Consider the following 15014-nt stretch of genomic DNA (forward strand, 5'->3'; position numbering starts at 1 on the left):
GATGCAGCTCAGCACTCAGAGACAAGGAGACAGTGTGCTACTTCCACACCAGTACTTTGCCCACCAGGAATCTTAAACTGAGAGGCAGTGTGAAAGTCTGTGTGGGTAGAGAAATAACAGGGGACAGCAAGAGTTTAGAAATATGGAGAGGAAATAAATTTAGATTCAACTCAGAGAAACACGAGCTGAGGTATAAGGAAAGATAATCTCCACAGAAACAGCCCTTCAATGAGATGGAAAAATCTAAAAGGAGAGTATCAAGTAATTTTTTACTTCCTGGAAAGAGCAGTTGATATGAAAGGTGAATACCAAATGGCAACAGCAAAGGCCAGTTCAAACAAAGGTATCAGAGCCTTGAGCAGTGAAGCAGCAACTCCATTCTATAAAACCCTGGGGAAGCAGCATCCAGAGCGCTCTGCTCAGTTCTGGTTGTTTCAGTATCAACCACACACTGACAAGCTGGAAGGAATTCAAGAAAATAGCAATAAAATGGCTAAGGACAAGATAATATCATAAAGAGCTGGATTAAGTGGCAAATAAAGGAGTGACAAGGAATGCACAGGCTGGATGAGGAGGAACAAGTTACAAAATGCAGGAGTAAAACCCAACTGGGCTTCCATGATACCCCTTATGCACTCTGGAAGTCCATTAACAAAAATGAAAATGAGCAGGTGGTCTCTGAGCAATTGCATTCCCACTGCTGCTGTCCAAGAGTTTTCCTTTGTGTGTCTCTACCTCTGTCAAAAGAGGAGTTCCATAACACTTTCTCCCTGTTGGAACATGAAATTTCAAGGCCAGTGGCAGAATTCAAACAAGGCAGAGCAGAGTTCGATGGATCATAACAAAAAAACGTTCTCACTTTTCCCTTTGGGTGTCCCACATGCACCTGAAATAAAGGACACACTCAAATGACCAGAAAAAGACCCAGGTTCCTGCATGGAAAGAGAATTCTCTGGCACCTGAGAGCAAATCACTGAAGCCTGAGCGAAGAGATTAATGCCTGAAGTTGCTTATTTCTTAAATTCTATATTGCAGGCAGTCCAATGTCTAAATCACAACACAGCTGGGAAGGTGGCAGGTTTGCTGAGTACCTTCTCTAAGTAATTTACAGAAGTTCATTTTTGCTTAATTCTACACACCCACAAAACCTGACTGTGTTATAAGGTGCCCAAACTCTCATTTTTGAATTTTCCCTTAAAAGCCACCATTGCAAGCCTGTATCTAAATAATTCAGGCTAATTGTTTAATTCATTAGTATCTAAATATTTGCACTGTCATGTTATATTGCAGTAAGGCATTCTATTACCCCAGCTTCTGTTTTGAATTAATCAGCAGGGTATTAGTTTAATAAGATGGTTCAATTACTGTAATCCCAAAAAGGAACATACCTTACGTAATGGAAATTATGGAGGTGGATATTTATACACATTAAGACTGTGACATACTGAACAAAACATACAATATGCATTCCTTTCTCTCTCTGCTACTTCTACTGAGTTATTTCAAGGTATAAATCCAATATTGTTAGAGGTAACAAAAAAATAAAAGGCTTAGTCAAGCCTCAGTCAGACTGTTCAGCTTTGCTGGTGCAGAGTTAACAGATCAAGTTACCTCTTACAAACACTCAAACCCACTGTGGTTTTACAGAACAAAAGGCACAGAAAACTGGAAAAAAAATTAAGTAAATATGTACCTCAGATAGTAAACCCAAAACTTTGTTCATTTCAAATTTTACATTTCAAACCCACCCAGTCTGACTATCTAAAATCAACATTTAATACTCACAAAAGAAGTGGGAACATAATAAGTAGGAATGTCAGCACGGAGAAAAAGAAATCTTTTCTTTATTCACAAAAAAATAAATGGTTAAAGCAAAACTGGAGTAAGGCTCCTACAAATATTAGGTATGAAATACTATCAAAGGACTATCATGACTAAAAATACAATTAATGGACAATTAGTAGAGACATCAACTTTTGGTCATAACATTTTCCAGGCTTGTTTGAAGTGGTAATTCTATAAAGTTAAAAATACCCAGGTCATATTTCATAGGAAAAAAAAAGACCAAACCCGTTCAAAACTTAAGAACTAGAAGTCTGTCTAAGCCAACATGGCTCTGAACATTATTTGGCACCCAATGCTTAATAGGCTTAAGGCCTTTTAATTCAATGCTACTTATTATTACATAATTTCAGGGTTATTGGAAGAAAAGTGGTCAAGACATCAACTTTTTATTATGAATCTTTGCTTATCCTTGATTCCAACAAGCTTTTAATATAAGTCACTTGAACATGTATGCCAGCATTAACTCCCTGATTCATTTATCCCTCCTCCCACTGGCACTTTAATTAACATAAAATGTTTGCATTCATGAGAAATGGTACCTGTTTGTTGAAGTCAGCCACAGTATCATCCTGTAGGAACTCTGCTGGCACTTCCAGTTTCACTAAGAAACGTGCCAGGTAAGCTCTTGTCTTGAGTTCATTGGTCCTCTGAAGAAGCCAATGTAAGACAGGATGAATTACAGATTTGCTTCCAGTAACCAGCCCTTGGCGAAAAGCACTCCTGTACGGAACCAACCAGGAGAAAATGCCAATAAATCTCAAGCAAAAGAATGCTGGCTTGGAACAAGAAGTCTCCAATGTTTTGACATTCCTTCTCCACTTGCCTAATGATTTTTGTAATGCTGTTAGAAGAGAAAACGCTCATGATGATGCTGAGAATTGACTTTGATCAGCCTGGAAAAGCAAAGGCTGAGGGACTTGCACATTCCAGAACCTGAAAGGAGCATAAAATAGAGATGGAAAGGAACTTTTTACCAGGGTTTTATGTGCCAGGACAATGGGATTGGCCTCACAGTGACAGAAGGCAGGGTTGGATTAGATATTAGGAAGTAATTCTTCCCTGTGAAGGTGGGGAGGCTCTGGCAAAGGGTGCCCAGAGAAGCTGTGGATTCCCCTGGATCCCTGGAAGTGTCCAAGGTCAAGTTGGATGGAGCTCTGAGCAATCTGGGATAGTGGAAGGTGTCCCTGCAAATGATCTTTAGGTCCCTTCCAACCCACCCCATTCTGAGCTGCAAGTCTGCAATTCAGGCTCCCAATTCCTCTCCCTTGAGTCAGATAAAAACCACAGTGACACACTGAAAGGATAAAGACAGCAGTGACAACTCCTCGTTTCCTGTGAGCCCTGGAGGATGCCGGCAGGGCGGGGAGACCGCGGGATTTGACATTTGGGCTCACCTGGCACAGGTGACCGGGACCGAGACCGGGACCAGGACCGGGCCGGGCGTGCGGCGCCCTCTGCCGGCCAGAGCCGCCACTGCACCTGGGCAGGTGCGGGGAGCCCACCTGGAGCCACACCCGGGACCCCAAAACATCCACACGGACACAGCAACAGCCACACCCGGGACCCCAAAAACATCCACACGGACACAGCAACAGCCACACCTGGAACCCCAAAACATCCACACAGACACAGCAGCAGCCACAGCTGGGATCCCATCCCAGCATCCATGGGAACAGTGCAGCAGCACTCACCCGAACTAAAGGTCGGTGCCATATAAGCTAAAAAAGATGTTTTAGCATGATTCGTAGGCAAAAAGGTACTCACAGGTCTGACACAGTCCCTGGAGGTTTGTATTTGAGGATTCCAAGGAGGTTCAACATTCTTTTAGCTGTTTGTTCTGGCAGCTCCTCTCTAATGTCAACAGCATGCTAAATAGGTTTTAAAATTAAATAAGTAGTTATTCTTTATTATTATTCATATAGTAAAAATTATTGTAACTATTATAAAACAATCGATTTAATAACTAGTAGTGATTAGGATAACGCAATATTATTTACTATAATCAATTATATTATTTTTACAAACTTGTTTGTCCAAATGATGTTAATTATCTGACAACACTGAAAGAATTGACTTTATTAGTTTACCAATAGTGAGATGCTTTGTACAGAACATCCCTTAAATCACCAAACTTTTCCTCTAATAGATTTTCCTGCAACATGAGTATTCAGGTCAATTTCCTGCAGGAATACCTTCTCCCTTCTCATGGGATCTCATCTGTGCAGTCACACTGACCACATCTACCAGGGAAGTTGGAAACCTTGGGACTCCAAGAAACAGGAATCCACACCCCAGATGCATGAATGGTCCCTTCTCATCTCACACACTTTTGGCAGCCTCCAAGGAGCGGGATATAATTTCCATTGCAACAGCACAATCGTGAGGTTCAGTTCTTGATCAGCTGCTGCCCTGGGTGTGTGCAAGACACAGCCTGACTTTGACTGAACACAAGTGTCAGTATGAACCAAGATCTGCATTCTTAATTTCACAGGAAAAACATCGTCATCAGCCTCTGGGGAACAGGGATGCTGCCGCCCTGCCCCAAGAAACATTTGCTGGTTTGCCAAGAGCACTCAGACGTATAGGCAGGAAGGATTCTTGCCAGGCACATTTATTTCCTGGAAGATTCATACAAGATTCTTTTGGTGAAACAAACACGCCGCAGGATGATACTGAGCCAGACCTAAATAAAAGCAAATTCCAGTGTCAAGCCACCTCAGGAGATCTGGGCACCTCTGAGTGCCCTCCTTACCTTCGGGTCAATCTCCCCCAGAACATCACTGAGCAGCTGCAGCAGCTGCAGCGACTCCAGGGAGTCAAACGAGATCAAACTGTAGTTCTTCCTGAAGGGCTCCTGATTGAGCTTCTCAACAATGAACTGCATTTGGTCACCCATAACTGCGTCCCGGGAAAACCTCTGCAGAGATGCCGGGGCTGCGGTGACCGGCTCCGGCCGACCCCCAGCGCAGGGATCGGGGCAGACCAGGCCGGGCCCTGGCGGGGCTGCGGGATCGGGGGGGGCCGGGCCGGGCCCTGGCGGGGAGGCCTCGACCGGAGCCTCGCGCGCGCCGTTACCGCGGGGACGGTTGCCAGGACACGGGAGTGGCGTCACTTCCGGCGTTACCGCCGAGCGGCGCGAACCGGGCCGTGGCCGGGAGGCGAGGGGGGTGTGGTCTGGCCTGGAGGGCGTGGCCGAGGGTGGCAGGGCGGGGTTCGAATAATGAGGGGGCGTGGCCTGGTCGTGAGGGGGCGCGGCCGAACTGTGAGGGGACCGGCACCGGGACCGCGACCTGCACCGGGACCGCGACCGGCATCGGGCTCTTCTGGCGGATCGCTGCCCTCACAGGCGGCTGCGGCACTGGGAGCCCTCCCGGTGTCCCCACAGCATGCCCCGGTCAGTCCTTTCCCGCTGGAAAACGCAGCTCCGTCCCGTGCCCTTCCCGCCGCCGATAGGCCGGGAGCTGCGGCTGAGGCCGCTGACGGCGCGCTGAGGCGGACGCGGCACAGGGCAGATCTCTCGTGGGGCTCCTTCACAGAACAAGTGCGAGGAGTGGCAGAAATAGGTCCGAGATTCAGCCTCTGGAGGATAAACTTGGCTCTGCGGCTCCTTCCGAGGGAGGTTGTTGTCGCATGTGTAGGAGATGTACAAACAGATTGCTGCAGTTACCCAATTAAGATTTCTGGCAGCCTTTGACAGCACAAAGGGATGTCAAGTGTGTCTGATGTACGTGTCAGGTGAATGGTTACCTAATTCCTTTGAAATGGAAAGGTGCACAGAGGATGTGTGTGGAACAGGAACAGCCAGTCCTGGGCCCAGCCTTCATCTGGGGCAAATGGCAAATTTATGTCCTTGAGGCTGAACATCAGTTGTCAGCGTGCCTCAAAGTAGCAATAAGTATGTAGTGCATAAATCTGAAACAAGGACAGCAGCTTCAAAAACACCAAACAATCTGAAGCAGACTATAAATTCAAGTCAAACTTGCTCATGGAATCTCTCAGTCTGCAAGTTTGTTCTCGCAGATCCTTCAAAAGCCATGCTTAGGCCTGAAATAGTTGGATTTTGGGGCCTCTCTGCTATTTCAATTAGGTTCTTGGATAGTCTTAGAATCCCATGTGAGTCCTCAGATGATGGATTAAAATATGCAGTGAGTCATGTTAAATTGGTGCCAATTGAAATGCACAGGTTGTAAATCACTGCAGAATTTGACTCAGTAAGTAGCAAGCATAAATGTAATACTTTGCAATTCTAAGCACTGCGACTATCTTGGATTAGCTCCTCTTTTCCTTCTGAGAAACAGAAAACGCTTCATACAATAATTTCATAAAATGTAGTGGTCTTCACAGGAAGGCTGAGAAGTGACACTGATTGGTGTCCAAGCTGTTAACTGGTTAAATGAAGTGACAAAAGGGATGGGTGGGTGCCTTGTGGTTCATTGTTGGGCATGAGAGCTGTGGTAGAGCCAGGAACATAATCCAAGTCTCCTGACTCCTGGATTTGAACTTTAAAACCAGATCATGTTTCCTTTGTTCTTTCAGTACATAAACTGACCTTTAGGAATCATATTTACCTACAAGTTCCCAGAAGAGATTTGCTTTCCCTTGTCATGCTTTCCTGGTATCAGTTACTGTTTTCTCTGATGAGTATTTTGAGCATGTAGAACACAGAGAGAACAGATGAGAATGGTATTTCTGATGGAGGTGCCTGTGAGTTCCCCATCACTTAATCCTGGACAAACACTGTTTCTGTAAACACTGATACACATCCTTTCTTCCTCAGTGCTGAGGGGAAGCCAAGTGTGGTGAGGGATCTTGGGCTGGGTGCAATAGGAGGCTGCTGCTCTGAGATTTTGCTTTATGTTAAGACTATCCCAGTCCTCACACCTTCCCAGAAAGGAAAGGACCATTCCCCTCCTCTCGTGTCTCTGTAATGTTAAGGAAGAGGAGGCATGAAAACTTTAGATGATGCTAAGGTAAGAAGAAGAGATGGTGAGATGGAAACCTATGGAGTCTGATTATTCTGACTCTGGGAAAGGAGACCTCCCATGACCAGACATTGTTAGAACTGGACTGGCTGAACTTGTTGACATGTTTGAAAGCTCAAGTGATCAGAGGAAGGAGCGAAATCACACATTGGAGTCCAGTTTTGTAGGACTTCCCAACCTGGGGAGAGTGAGAGAGTTCCCATGTCATCCTTTAAGTTTTATGTTATCATGATCCTTTCTGCCACCAGTTTTGTGCTCTCCATATGTGCAGGTCCCTGGCTGTCCCCCTGCTGCTTGGTATTTACAGCCTGCAGTGGTGTCTGAATATTCAAAACTACTGCCTTAAAGAAAAAAAGTCAAGGCTTAGCTCAGTGTCTTGACCTCTTTATCACAAGAGAATCTTCACAGACATGGAAGAGATTATAAACTCTCAGTGCAGCCTTGGGTAAATATTACAGGAAGCAGCTGAGATTTGTTTATGCTTAACTTGTCTTAAGTTATCTTAGTTTGGGTGATGTGCTATCAGAGTCAAGTCTTACAGACTCGAGGGCCAGTGTTCCAGTGTATTTGCTGTATAATTCTGGGAGCATTTTCCACAGTCCCAAATTAGTTTGCATGGAGAGTGATACAGATTTTGAAGGAAAGTTTGACGTGAGAATTGTGAGAGTTCAGCCCTACAGTTCCATCCAGTTCTCTGGATAGAATTTGTCTTTTATTTAGCTTGGGAAAGGCTTGTGGAAGCTGCTTATTGCAAAGACATCCTGCAGAGGTAACTTGTGGAGGAAGGAGAATAGAAATAAACAATCCAGAGCTCTCTGGGTCTGCAGGCACAGCTTCACTGCTCCCTCCTGACTTTCTCCTCCCTTTACAGCCACTGCAGCAGATGCTGCCGAGCAAAGCTGTGACAGAGCTCGACCACAGAGAGCAGCAAATCCGAGTGGGACGAAACCTGAGCAAATGAGAATCCTGCTCCCTGCTTGAAGAGAGATCACCTTATATGGGAACACCATGGACAAGAGGATGAACGTATCCGGCCGGCTGCTGAGGTCAGATCCCAAACAGATGGAAGATGTTAGCGTGAAAACAAGAGCATTTGGGAAGAGGAGACGATACTTCTGCTTTGCTCAAGCAATCTGACCCATCCTGTTTGTTTGTTTCTGTTATTATAAATATTGTGCTGTGTGTGTGTACACATAGGTCTGGCTGTGTTATATTAAAAATTAATTTCTTTGTGGCTATTCTAGTTCCTAAATGCATCCCCAGCCTCTTTCTGATTCCCAGTTCCAGCTGTACTGTGGTCAGCTAAAGCCTAAGGAGTGATCACAGATGTCTTAAAAAATTAAGCCTGTTTGTGCAGAATGTGGCTTGTTCCTGTGAGCTGAGGCATTTAAGACAGTACCATCAGCCAAGAAGTCTGTCTGGTTCTGAATGTTTTGTCATGTCTACAGTTGTGATTTAAAGTACTAAAGGATTAGAAGAAAAATACTAGATCTGTGTTGTAGGGTTTGTATATTTTATGCATTTATTAGAGTCTTCTATTGCTTGAGAGAGGACCCTGGTCCTTTAAGTCTGGGTCTAATGGATTCTGGTTGAAACTTGTGTCTTTCAGACTCTGAGCCTGGGATTTACAAGTTGGACCTTGAGGGCTCTGCACCTTTCCAGCCTCACCTCCTGTGTGTACAGTGTCAGTGGTGGCCTCACAGCTCTCCCTGCCCCCTGGACCAGATGCACACAGTTGGCTCAGAACACACTGAGCAGCTGCAGCTCTGTGTGACTCTGCACAGCAGGAGAGGCACAGCCAAGGTGTGTACCATGGACTGGCTCTGCTGAGAGGAGCAGTGACTTCATCACTCCTTTTTGATCCCAGCACCTGATGCAAAACCAGACTAAGACCACGTAGAATGGTGTCCCAGGCAATATGAGATAAGAAGCTGGAGATGTCTGTGGCCACTGATGACCCCAGAACCTGCTTCACCACTGCCCTGTGCCCTGCCTGGCACTGCCAGCCCTGTGGAGTGGGCGTTGTGTGCATCTGCCCAGCCCAGAAGAGTGTTGCACCTTCTTTGCTCAGGTGTGAAGTGTTGGGGGTGCAGAATCAGGCCCAGAGGAGGTTGGCCTGATGCTGGCTTCCATCCATTTAGCCCCAGTTGTCCCAGAATTGCTTCAGACTGGCAAAGCCTGGTAGTACTAAGGTTTGCTACTATGGCAGCAAACAAGACCAAACAAGATCCTTGAACTGGTGTTAGACCACCTTGGAGGTGGATGTGATTGTGGGAACTCCTAGGTGGGAGTGTGGCATAGCATGTTATTTAACAAGGAGGGGTTGGTTGGGCAGAGTTAACTAAGCTTCCTTTAGAAAACACTGTTTTGTTTCTTGCCATGCTGTCTTGTTTTGTTTCTTGTCTGAAAAATCCAAAATAACTCCATAGATTAGTCTCAGGTTTGCACCAGCGTTTCTGAGATTAGAGCCTGCTCTGTAGAGCCTCCTGTTCAAGGTCAGATGAAATGGCGAGTCACCCCTTGCAGCAGATTCCAAGAACAATAAGATGTTTTAGGAATATGCCATAATTGATTGCCTCTAAAGGGCAAATTTTGCTCTGTGCTGCCAAGCAAGGGCTGTTCTCAGTGATAAGTTTGCTGAACAAAGTCTGCTGAGGTTCATGGAGGGCAGCAGGCCAGGACATTGCGCACGCCAATCCCAATCGCACCAAGGATCAAGTCTGCAGGAAATCCAAGTGGCCTTGCTAAGGTTCTGTGCCCACCTTCTGCTACTTAGAACTGGGTTCCCACTGCCACTTTCCAACAACATTGTTATCCCAAAGCACTGTTCTCCAGGAGGAAAAGGCTGAAATGCTGTCAAAATAGAGGATATAAATAAAGGAACATTGATCAGTTGCTTTGTATTTCTGTTCTTCAGATTCTATTTTATCTCCATCCAGAAAAGTCTGTTGTTAACCCGAACTGGTGCAAATGCTTGTGGCATGTTTTTCAAAGCAAGCCTTTTATATCACTTTTATGTAATGTAGAAAGTATCTTCTGAACATACAATAGTTTTTCAAACTTGACAGTGCTTTTATGAGTTAGATGAGCTGGGTGACATTCCTGTCAGCTTTAGAACAGAGGTGTCCTTCCTCCTTAACACATTCAATTCATGAGAAAGTGAAAATGTTAGGCCAAGGTTGTTGAAGCAATCAGCATGAGGCACAAAAATAGTCACTCTGGAAAATTAAAGCCTATGTTTTTTAAGCTCTTTTAAAGAAAAACAACATGGACAGGACACTACAATTTGTGACAGAAAAAGTCAGAGTCTAGGTCCACAGCATCACAGCGTGGGGGAAAGATTTTGGATGACATCAAGGCCTGTTGCAGATAATTTCTGTTTCCCAAATGGCATCTGAGGGGTCAGGATGTCACCTCATGTTGTCTGTGTCATTGAGGATGGGAAAATAGAAATTCTCTTTTTGTGTACGTCAATTCAAAGCCAAAAGCTGTGAAAGTGAAACCAAGGCAGAGTTTGATACAGCTGATGTGTCTCACTCAAAAATTTTCTCACCTACTTGAAAATGCCCATCTGACTTTTATCTTGGAGGGCATTTTGTTCAAGAATGATACAAAGAAGCTGACACATTTTATTCTTACGGGCTTATTTGTTTTTCTGTTTTGTCCACACAGTTGTCTAGCCACTTCTCACAGACTCTGTCAGGAGAGGATGATGTTAACAGCTCAGTGAGTACCAGTGTGAAGGAAGCAGCTCACAAAACCAACAGGATCTGGGATACAGCAGAATACACTGTACCAATGCAGGCAAGTCTGCAGTTAATGTCAGTTCAATATTCAGAATTCAGATTTTCTGCCCGCTTTTACATCCTCCTTTAACTGGTTCATGCTGTTGAATTAAACTTCTAGCTGGAACACTTGATTTCTCAATCTATCACCAGACCCAGATATGAAACTTCATATAAAATTGTGAAGGAAATTACTTCACCCTCAGCCCAAACAATGACAAGCACTGTTGACCCAAGCAAAGGGCTAAATAAGGATTGATGAGGTGTGGCAGGACCATGGTTTGGGTAGTTCCTTCTGCAGCTTCCTCCTATAGAAAGCTGCAACAAACTGAAATGTCAAGTTCCCTCTCTTACATTTGAGGAGGACAGGTTGAAACTGTCTCCAAGTGGTAAGAAACCCTTGAGTAAGAGCTTGTTTCTTAACAAGAATTTAAACAGGCAGATGTGTGAATTGTAATGCAACTGTTAAAATCCTGTGAGGTCAGGGGTTCTCTGTGGAATCCATGAAAAACCTCCCTAAGTAAGTGAAAGATACCTACATTTTTTGTGTTGAAAGAAAGATACATTGACAACATCATAAAATTTTAAGGTACTCCATCTGCCTAGGCACTTGTAGATCTCATGTATGTAAAGCAGCTCCTTCCCTCATAGCTGTACTGTTGACACTCATTATAATACCCAGATAATTGACTTCTACCAAGCTGCCCTGCTGCATGATCCTGCAGTGAAGTCATAGCCTCCAGTTTGTACCATCATGCAGCTGCCATAGAAACAGCTTTAGGTGTCACAGGCTCATCTTGAATTCACTGGAGACATTTGGCTCATTAATTCAAATGTCAAGGAAAATGTATCAACGTAAAAGAGCTTCAATCAGGGACTGTAATTTAAAAAAAAAAAAAGTTTCCTAATGTGGGGTTTTCTTCTGCAAAGAAAGAAGATGTGGAAGTTCTCTGTGGGTTCATTTATCACACTGAGGTTCCTTCCACTTCCCCGTGTAGTAGATTGATTGTCTGTGCTTTGTGCTGCAGGCTTGTGTTGGGGGATCTTCCTCAGACCAAAGAACAATCTCTTCATCCTCCCCACATAGATCATGAAAACCTCAGTGTTGGCAATCTCAAACAGTGAAATAAGAAAACTCTAGGAGAAAGACTCCATGGAACAATGGTGCTGTGACCTAGAGTAGGATGGAAGGGCCTCGTAGCCATCTTTTGTTGTAACCCCATGACTGTACAATATCCAAGATAAAAATGTTCTATTTCTCATCTGTAGCAGCTAAAGAATGAAAAAAAAATTATAAACTCTTTAATTTCAACTGAAATTATGGAATTAATACTCTATGGAAGCAAATTGTAATGAATTTTAGTTCCTCTCAGCCAGCTTTGAAATATATGTGTAAGAAACTAGGTCAATTAGCACTTTCATTAGCTCATTTACAAGCCCATATGTATAAAATATAGGATACATATAAATTTCTACATTTATATCTCATCTTCTCACTAATTTGGAGTTTTCTGCAGAAACAGCAGTTTTTCCACTGCCAGGTCCTCTCCAGTGGCCACAATGCCTCCTATAGCTCCTTCTGCTGAGGTTTTTCACCACTCGAGAGCAAATTCCATTCCCTTCTCATGTGGACAGAGTTATGATCTGAAAAAGGCTTTGTCCAACAACAGGAAGGCTGTAATTGTTCATACAGTATCCGGGAAAGATATGCATGAGCTTCCTGAGTTAGTGAAATCCTAAGGGTTCGTTATAAAGTTTCAGTGACTGCCAGTCATTTTGAAATGTCACCCTGTGTAGGCTCCTGCTCGGATATTGCAAAGGGAGTTTTGCTTTCAATTCCATGGCACACTTGATACATTCTGCCCTGTTCCCTAACCCTCCTCTGACATGCCAGGAGTGGGTCACTACAGACACCAAAAATATGGTTTGGTGATGAGAGGTTTGGTCCAAATATCTGATGTATAAAGTTCCTTCACAAGTTCCATTGGCAGGAAGAAAAAATGGAGGAATCGCTAAAAAACAAAGCTGAGTGTTTATTTTCTACCAGAACAATACCAAGGTCAGAGCCCAGGAAGCTCTGCCATGTGGTTGAGATACTGAGGTAGCAATGTTGGACTTTAGTTACACCCATGATTGTCTTCATTGGTCAAATTCCTTTCAAAGGTAAATCTCATGAACTACACAGGAGACCTCCTTTTCCTTCCTGTTAGTTATGGCAGGAGCTGAACAATTGCATGTTGGCAAGAAGGTTCTTTTATTTTGGATTGTTCACTTCTCCCTGAGGCAGGGCACCATTGTTGGATTAGTTGGCTGAAGGATTGGTGTTTGTACCACCTTTTTCAGAAGATTTTTGGTTCAGATTCCAGATGCTCCCCAGTGGATGATGATCAACAATTTCCTTTCATAGGTTCATTATTTTTTAGTTCTTTAAAAATTAACACACAAAATCAATAACTTGAGTGTTATACAGTGAAACTAATCAGTGACTTTCCTTCCCAGGTAGCATGCACAAAGGTTGATTTGATTTGCAATTAAGTCTTATTCATTAACTTGGTTTAGAAGACATGGGAAGTCCCTCACGGAAGCTGCATATCATCCAGCTAAACGTGCTGCTTGTCATCACAGACCTTGGGTGCAGAGGCATTGCTCAAAATACAATGATAGGAAAAGTATTTCCAGCTTAGGAGCACTGTTCTTTACAAGGATGACTGCTTGGAAGACTGGGTTTCCCCCTTGGAATGCCTGCTCTCATGGAAATTCAAGTACTCCTGATCAAGCTTATAGCTGGCTCATTATTACCCTTTTAGTAGCTGATGACCACGTGGCTGTGGGGACCAGCAGTGAAACTGCCAATTCACAGGGTAGAAATCAGCAGCTATCAAATAGTGTGAATTCTCACCATATTCTATAGCAAGATTTATATCAGAAACCTTCTGAGTTCATATTTCAGCTGCAGTTAGAGACTCGGGTTAGGCTTGGCCCACACAAGTACAATAAAGAGAGAACAATTGATACCCAAAACTAAGAAAACCACTCATATCTTTCTTGCACTCCTGAGCCACCTAACTCCCTGTCATTCTTAGCAACATATTCCTCCCACTGACAGCTTCCCAGGTAATAGTATAGTGGCATAACATTAACTGATGTATTTAAGTAAAAGAAGTTAGCTACTTTGATATTTCTTTTTTGGCCTGTGGTTCTGAGGAGTTCTGAAGATTTCACTGTGCCAATAAGCACAACATTCACTTTCCAAAATTTAATTATGCCATGTAAGTGCAAACATTCCTTTAATGCTTTCTAAAGTGTATGTAGTAGTGCTCTGAAAAAGTTGTGTAAATTTGCATTCTTGACTCAAAAAGGCTGTACATTCAGGATTGTATCTGCCTGAGTTACAAATAGAAAGTTTCTATAATATTTTAGTCTTATTAATCCTCCAGGAACCAAGGGAAACAAGGAAAGCTTGGAAACATGGCCCTTCAACATAACTATTTCTCCCATGTTCTCATCACTACTATTGCTTATTCAGCTATACTGATTTATATTAGGTTAAAATCATTACAGTACAACATTATAGTACAAGATGTGTGATTCAAATAAGGTGAAAGTGTTTAGTTTACACAGGTAAAATTTTGCTGGTGGTAATATCCAAAGAGTTAAGAATTCATCTTAATTCCCAGTTAGGAGCACATATATCTGGAAGCTGCAAACAAAAAAATTCACATGTTCACAAACTGAGCAGGTATATCACAGGTTCTAGACAGAGCTAAGACAGCTCTGAACAGGTCAGCTCTGAGAACAAAGTTGCCACAGAGAAGGCTTCTTTCTATACCACCAAGGGCAGGTGGGAAATAACCTCTACCCTGAGGGCTAGAAAAAAACCTCTCATCCTGGAAAGAGTTAGGAAAACTCTCAAATAAAACCTGACTGACCTGCAGGCTAAAAGCTGGCCCATAAAACATATCTCTGGAAGCATTCAACACAGAAAAAAGGGCATTTCATGTCTGTGCAAGCGAGAAGAGAGAAGAACATATCACAGTGTGGTGTAAGGAGTGACTCACTGCCTTCAGAGAATACAAATCATATATTGGTGAATGGGAAGCAAGCGATCTCGTGATCTCAGGAACTCTGATTGAACCACACAGTCTCCCAAACTTAGCTTCCAGTAGGATGTGCAGGAGAGAGTGGAATCAATTAAAAGCTTGCTCTGTGCTGGTTTGTTGGCATCAAGATGGCAAACCAGAGCAACAGGGACTGAACCCAAAAAGAAAGGAGAAAAATGTATTTTTCTTTAGATGTCTCTATCTTTGGAATACCTGGAGATGGTAGCAAGCAGGAGGCTGAGCTGCTGCCTTTTACACCACACATATCCTCTTAAACAGTTTCCTCTTTTGGTACTTGAACA

At 43.6% G+C, this 15014-nt stretch overlaps 1 protein-coding gene and 1 long non-coding RNA gene across 2 annotated transcripts in view; one reads left to right on the forward strand and one right to left on the reverse strand.

The window, feature by feature from the left end:
• Window positions 1-5027, reverse strand: part of IFT81 (intraflagellar transport 81) — a 37072-nt gene extending 32045 nt beyond the window's left edge. The window contains exons 1-3 of the mRNA XM_023937268.2: window positions 4598-5027; window positions 3610-3713; window positions 2385-2565 (exon numbers count right to left, since the gene is read on the reverse strand). Of these exons, the coding sequence (XP_023793036.1) occupies window positions 2385-2565; window positions 3610-3713; window positions 4598-4741 (429 nt within the window). The 5' untranslated portion in view covers window positions 4742-5027. The remainder of the gene's footprint in view (window positions 1-2384; window positions 2566-3609; window positions 3714-4597) is intronic.
• A 37-nt stretch (window positions 5028-5064) lies between these two features.
• Window positions 5065-9730, forward strand: LOC111936389 (uncharacterized). The gene is made up of 3 exons (XR_002868127.2): window positions 5065-5239; window positions 7699-7873; window positions 8437-9730. It is a non-coding gene; the product is annotated as an uncharacterized LOC111936389 (long non-coding RNA).
• The last annotated feature ends 5284 nt before the right edge of the window (window positions 9731-15014 follow it).

Source organism: Cyanistes caeruleus, chromosome 18 (genome assembly GCF_971803275.1).
Source record: "Cyanistes caeruleus chromosome 18, bCyaCae1.hap1.1, whole genome shotgun sequence".
NCBI lineage: Eukaryota > Metazoa > Chordata > Aves > Passeriformes > Paridae > Cyanistes > Cyanistes caeruleus.